Below are 7,295 nucleotides of genomic sequence, written 5' to 3'. Positions count from 1 at the left end.
TTTTACTCTGCATGGAATGGGTCGCCTCATGATGGACGCCATGTTGGGATCACATGACCAACTTCTCATTTTAGCACCATACTAATGTCTATAACGTCTCCAAGGCTCGCCCCAATCGGCCTGATGGGGGCGCTACAGTGGCGAAAAGTACAAAATGGCGTAGGCCTCGAGTGTCTTGTATCGTTGGAATCCTTGGCTCAAAAATGTTTCAAAATGCATTTCGGCTCATCGCAAAATTTTCGGGTATTTTGAATTTTTTGAAAAACCTACTTTTGCAAACTAGTCCTAGGTTTTTGGCCCGATCAAAACCAAACCAGCGCATCGAGATTCTCTGGAGTCTGATTGTCAATAATTATCAAAAAATGACTTGAAGTTTAGATTCACGGTCCCTAAGGGCCGCCAAAATGTTTGAAGTGGGCGGAGCCACTTTTACTAAAATGGCCATAACTCATGAACGGAATGAGATATTGTCATCAAACTTGGTACACCTATGTAAGAGCTCATTCTGTGATCACGTGAAAAAGGATGTGGCGACTGGCCACTCGGTGGCGCTATAACAGGAAAAAAACTTGAAAATGGCTATAATTACTTCACCGTTAGTCCGATCGACTTGAAAATGATCATGCGGTGTCTTCGTCCAAGGTGCCATGACTGTCTATGAGGACATTGATGTATCTCAAAAAACATGTCCGCCATCAGCCAATGAATTTTGAGCAGCTATCAGACAAGGTTAACAGAGGCCGATCAGAACGAAACTTGTTGGGCCTGTTTGACTCACAGCCCAAGAGACCTGTGAGAAAGTCGAAAGAAATCACGTTTTTCACATGCGTAAAGGATTGTGTATCACGTGATTTTTTTTTTTTTTTTTTTGCACACGCCCACGACGTTTGTACCACATGGTAGAACTCCTCATTCTGAGCAACTTTGCCTCTAGGACCGCCGCTGTCCACCGAATTGTTTGTTAAATAATGGATTAGCGAACTCGTATTAGGTTTTTGGCTCAACCTCGATAACTGTTAAAAAGCTTTAAATATCATATATTTCCTATGGTAAATAGCCTGTTTTGGCAATAAATGGTCTTTTCCATCTATGATCGAGATGGTTACAGGCTTCCTAATTAAAACATATCTTTTTACGCATGTGCTTAAAGGCCTTAAAGAGCTTGAACCCTGATAATTGCTGCTCGCAGCTATATTTAAAATTGCAATTACAGTAACTTAAATCTTTTGCCGTTAGGTCGTTCAAGCCAGTGCAAAATGAGCAAAAATATACCAAAACCATTTATAAGCAATGTTTTTACCAATCAGGTGGAGACGTAGATACTGTGGGAACATGCAAAGATGCAAATTATACGTCATCGATCGTAGTTCACTCTTGCAATCTGCCAAAACACTTTCAACGCCTATTTCAGTGATTTTCATGCCTGCTATTCCATGCAAATATCACTTACAGCACATCTAACAGGCATGAACACCTGCAGATGCAGATGCACCATATGGCAGGTAAACTGAAGTATCCTCTGTTGCACTGAGATGATTTAGATGCGATGGGAATTTTGTTTAGCGGAGTTGCAGGCCTGATGCGAGGTGCCAGATTCGAGTAACCTTTACGCTGGTGTGGTTTGTGTAACAGTTATATGATCTACAGCGGTACCAAACACTGGCTGTGTTTCAAAACTCTGTGCTGCCTACCAAGACACGATGAACGAACAATGCATAAACATTTCAACTCATGGACAGCTGAGACTCAGCCAGTGTGCTTAATTTAAAGAGCTCCTTGATTATGATTTCACTTTTTTAACTTTAGTTAGTGTGTAATGTTGCTGTTTGATCATAAACAACATCTGGAAAGTTACAACACTCAAAGTTCAATGCAAAGGGAGATATTTTCTTTTAAACAATTTGCTGCTTAAGGACTACAACAAACGGCTGGTAGGAACTACAACGAGCTTCTTCCTGTGTTGGTGACCATCACTAACCCTAAAATTTACATAAACCCCGCCCCTGAGAACACACAACAAAAAGAGTGAGGCCATGTTGGGCTGCTTTAGAGAAGAGGAAGAGTTGTTGTAGTAGAGTGTTGTTGCCGTCATTTTACGCCGGACTGCTTCACAAACGAGGGTCAATTCAATGCTGGATTTGCACAAAAGATTAACATGACGGCACATGCTAGTGGATGAGTTGAATCAACTCCACAGCAACTACATAAATTTATCCACTAACCATTCAGAAACGTACTAAAAGTTGTAACTTCTTCCTGAGTCTCTCCATCAGTGTCGACTCCGGTTTGAACAATGTAAGGCTGAACACCGTTGTCCTTTTGGCTGCGTGAGGTTCTCCGGTTTTGTTGTTGTTGAGCAACCGAAGCGCGAGCTGTTAAAGCTCCGCCCTCTTCTGGAAAGGGGGCCGGGAGCAGCAGCTCATTCGCATTTAAAGGGACACACACAAAAACGGTGTGTTTTTGCTCACTCCCAAATAGGGGCAAATTTGACAAGCTATAATAAATGATCTGTGGGGTATTTTGAGCTGAAACTTCACAGACACATTCTGGAGACACCAGAGACTGATATTACAGCTTGTAAATGGGCATTATAGGTCCCCTTTAAATTCTGTACATTCTGATCAATATGTCACACACTCTTAGAAACAAAGGCTCCAAAAGGGTTGTTTTGCAGCCATTTTTGGTTCCTTTTATTTAACCTTTTATTTTCTTAATGTAAAGAACATTTTAATAACCTAAAGAACCTTTGGGTAACACTTTACTTGAAGCCTTTATGTATAATGCATTATATCTTTTCAAAATTGTAACCAAAGTTAAAATGCATTATAATATTTGCAGATGCATCTCAAACTGGTTGTTTTTCATGTGTTTTAATGCATTATACTTTCTAAATGAATAGATAAGTAGAGAATAGATAAGAGTAGATAAACCTATAGATTAAACACGTAAATGAACGGCAAAAAGTCTTCCGTTTTCAGTTAAAAAGGTGTAATTTAAGCGGCCCCTAAGTTAATAATTAACCGTTTTTTACAACGGAAGTGATTCAATCAAAAACCTACTTTAGCTCGATAATAACTTTTTCTTAGAGCTGCTGTAAAGCCAAAACAATCTGTGTCCATTCATTTTCCTATTATATTGTGAAAAGCGCTATATAAATGAAGAAGATAAATATTATAACTGTGGTTACAATTATTCATGAGATCATGCAATGCCTTATAAGGTGCATTACAAGGCATAATTAAAGCATTAAAAATAAATCCAAGTGTTTTTCCACTATGAAGAACCTTTTGTGCATGTTAAAGGTTCTTCATGTAACCACAGATGCCATTAAAGAACCATTTTATGCATCAAATTTTCACTTATTTTCTATATTTTGCATGCGTTTCCAGCTAAACGATTGGCATCATGCACTAAACGGACTCAAAACCTCATTTTCATTGGCTTTAGATTGCATGCACTGCATGTCCTTCGGCAGCGCAAAATCACTCAAACTTCTTTACCGTTTTCAGTGGCTTCCAAACTGCCATTTACAAGAACACTTTTTGGAGCGATTCAGCGGACTAGAGACACTGATGCATGTAGGGATTGAATCCCCAAGACAAAAGCCACTGAGTGATTCAACATGTGTTTGTTTTCTGCAGCTCCCATCGTCTGTTGTTCACTGCAGTTTCAGCACGCCGTGCATTATGCAAGGACGAGTTTTCGAAATAAATTCATGCATATTTTACAAGCCAATAGACCGGATTGGTCAGCCGAATGCAAACCGGTCCACATGCTGCGTTAATTCTGTAATTTAGAAAGTTCCCACGATGCAAGATGAAGCGTGCGGCATACGCGTCATATCAAGACTACTGTGTGTAAAAGACGAGGCCGCTATTAAACATCTGGAGCAGCTGCTGAAATGTGCATCAGCACAATGAATGCCTTTCCCGTCACGTCAGTATCTGTCAGTGTTCACGGCAGCACCTTGCGTGTGAGAAAAGGTTGGAAAACTCGGCGTTAAATGTAAACAATCCGTGCCTTGTTCAACTCCACGTCAAGATTATAAAACAATGTGACTTTAAAAGCTCATCCTCTGCGTTACAAGGCCAAGATTTGTCTTGCAGGGTTTGTTATGTACAGTAAAACATGTGGTGCTTACGAAGGGAATGTTTCAGCTGAGGCACATTTAACATACTCTTGACCAGTGTATTGTCACAGTTGTGCATCTGTGTCTGGGTTGCTCAACATGCAGCTATGTAAGTAATTGAAAACAGCTCGCAGAAATTCTCCTTTGCAATTGAAGTACAACAAATTAACACCATATAGTTGTTCGGACATGCGTGATGGTGACAAGGTAATGCATGCATTCTGACTTACATTGTTCCTCCATGGAGGCGTGTTTTTGGTTGGTGGTTTCAGGTTGGGAGTCAATGATGGGGTCCAGAGCAGGGCTCTCACTGCGGACGACAGCTCTTTTGGATGGCTGCAGCTTGTGGAAGAGGGGACGTGCAGAAACGGAGCTCAGGAGCAACAAACACGTGGCTAGAATGTCCCATAACTTCATTTTAGACTCAGTTCCTTTGAGGGAAGCTGCAACGGTGCAGAGGTAAACATGAGTATGTGCAGAAGAACATGACAAAACGTTAAAAAAAGGAACATTTGAGAGACTTTTGCATGTGTTAATTTGATGGATATGGTGTTTGTTTTGGTACTTAGAGCTACTGAAAGTCGCCCCAAAGGGAAACGGTTCAGAAAAAGAAATTGTGAAAAGTGCAAAATTAAATATTCTGATGAGGGCCTCCGTGAAATGTGTTCTGTAGGCTGAAGCCCAGTTAATGCCGAACAGATTTCTGTCAATAATACAGAGCAGAAAAATGTGTGTTTTCTGCCAGAGTTTTTCCCCATTCCGGATCCCGAAACTCCTGTTGATGCAAAGGCACATAAAATCTACCAGTTTCATGGATGTAATGATGTTTACAATTACTTTTATGGCAGTAAATGACGCTTTACTCCGAATAGCTCCAATTGTTGATCATTAAAACCTGCTGTTTCTATTTAATCATTATATTATCTCAAGCTTTTTGACATTTTATAAGTCATATAGTCAAAAGATCAGGTGGTTTAGATACTTAGTCATCCTGTTTTATATGCAATCACAGCCACTTAAATCCCAGAAAATGTTTCAAGTATTTTAGCTACTAAAATGAGTCTTTTAAAATGCATTGCTTATTTTTAGTGTTGTGACGTAAACACAAACTCTTAAAAAAATAAAAAATGGAGGTTTCAAATTGGGTTTTAAAGACTATTAACGTTAGGAGAACCTTTTTAGGTTCTTCAGGTGGTGCTTCATTTAACCCAGAATATATGAGGAACCTATAATGAAACATTAATAACTTTTCTTAATTTCCAAAGAACCATACAACTATACAATCTATCGAATGTTCTTTATATGTAAGAGCGTATGGAAAATGTACTGTAAAAATCAATAAGGAAACCCTATATGTGTCCATATGCAGAGAAAACGATATAAACTCACCTTAAATGGGGTCCATACAGACCAGAGCTTCAGAAAAGCCAAATTCTCAGCAAACCGGGAAACATTGAAAGATCCAAAAGATAAAATCCGTGAGCTATCCTCAAAATGTCACGATTCCAGGTCCATTCACAACATGTTATCCACTAGATCCAAACGAAGCGCGCGCTGAAGTGTCCAGAGCTTCTGACGCGCAGCTCAGCTCACTGTGCGCAACGCGACGCGCGAGACTGTGATGCTGCCGCGCGCCGCGTCTGTAAGAGAGAAAACCAGCAGCAGCAGCAGCGGGTCAGATGAAGACATCGGGATGTGGATCCGAACTAACTGTAATAGTTTCCCGTGTCTGTTAGAACGCACCGCATTCTGCCTCCGAAACGCACCGCACAGGTGATGAAATCCAGGTGAATGCTTGTTTAATATCCGCACAGATCAGGTGAAAGTGAAGAAGCGCGCTGTTGTCCGACGGTGTGTGTGTGATATCTGTCAGCACACAGCACTCATGATCCACACGCGCGTCTGTGTAACGCGTTTGACGCTCACTCTGGGCTCTGAGCGCGTTTAAATACGCTCACGGGTTCGAGCTGACGTCACTCTCTGGCCCCGCCCTCACATTTCTCATGCTCTCAGAACTCAACATCCACACTAATAAAGCTGTTTGTCAGCACCAACACAAATAATATTAATTAATTAAGAGTTTGGGTTGAAAATGAGCAACTGAGAGAATTGCACAAAGCAAAATCTCTGAAATCTCTGAGCTGTCACTGAACTAAATATCTAAATCGTATATTACTTATAAAATACCCCAAAGCTTGAAATAATCGAACACAACAGGAGCTATTTAGAGTAAATCATCTCTAAATCCATCTTTTGGATCTTTCAGTGTTACCATACCATGGTATTCTTTGAATTATCTTGCAATGTCTATTATAATAAATACCATGGTATTAATCTGGTACCGCCACAGTGTTTTGTAAGGGAGATTTGTGGTGTTTGTGTGTCGTTCCACAGCTGCGTCATACAGCCTTTATTAAAACCATCTTTACTAAATCAAAGGATCAGTGACAGCAGTTTGTTTAGACTGTAAAACCCGTCTGCCTCTGAATTCAGGCTAAAAAAATATGAGATCATCTAAGCTTATCCTAAATATTTATCTTATTTTTAATTCTCATCCTAAACACATTTGTGTAAATGTAATCTTTGTTTTTTCTTCAAATGCAGAAGCGACAAAGGCAGAAGTACAACAAAGCGATTTATCCTAAAACTGAATTTCTTGCTCAGGATCTTAAGAACATAATTGCTTGAACATTAGTTTTGCAGACAAATATGGATTGATGGAGAGATGCATTTAGAACAAGATACTGATAAATTGCTAAAAAAGAAATGCAAATAAATAAATCAGTGGCAGCAGATGTGTGTCTGTATGCTTTGTGAATAATAGTTGAAATGAGGAGGAGGAGGAGGAGGAGGAGGGTTTCCCCAGCTGAGGCTTCGTCCCTCCCGAGATTCCTTCTCTTCTACTCATCGTCTCATCTGAGGGAGTTTTTCTTGCTACTGTCATCTTTGGCTTCCCTGAGGGAGGCTCTATTCATTTTTAAAGCTCGTTGGAACAATTGGCATTGTGAAGAGCGCTATACAAACAAATTGAATTGAAAAAACTTGAATTGAATTAAAGCTGCGTGGCATTAAAGCAAAGCTCTCTAAACATCCTGCCATGAGTCTGAAAGCACATCCATGCACATGAATTACTGGAGTGAAACATGAAGACATGGAGGTTTGGGAA

At 40.1% G+C, this 7,295-nt stretch overlaps 1 protein-coding gene across 1 annotated transcript in view; it reads right to left on the bottom strand.

Annotated features, from left to right (window-relative positions):
- Nucleotides 1-6,094, bottom strand: part of gdnfa (glial cell derived neurotrophic factor a) — an 8,510-nt gene extending 2,416 nt beyond the window's left edge. Inside the window, exons 1-2 of the mRNA XM_051908646.1 lie at nucleotides 5,519-6,094; nucleotides 4,360-4,572 (exon numbers count right to left, since the gene is read on the bottom strand). Of these exons, the coding sequence (XP_051764606.1) occupies nucleotides 4,360-4,546 (187 nt within the window). The 5' untranslated portion in view covers nucleotides 4,547-4,572; nucleotides 5,519-6,094. The remainder of the gene's footprint in view (nucleotides 1-4,359; nucleotides 4,573-5,518) is intronic.
- Nucleotides 6,095-7,295: the final 1,201 nt, after the last annotated feature.

Source organism: Ctenopharyngodon idella, chromosome 10 (genome assembly GCF_019924925.1).
Source record: "Ctenopharyngodon idella isolate HZGC_01 chromosome 10, HZGC01, whole genome shotgun sequence".
Classification (NCBI taxonomy): domain Eukaryota; kingdom Metazoa; phylum Chordata; class Actinopteri; order Cypriniformes; family Xenocyprididae; genus Ctenopharyngodon; species Ctenopharyngodon idella.
Note: the sequence above shows the minus strand (reverse complement) of the source record. Positions and strands in the feature narration are given on the sequence as shown.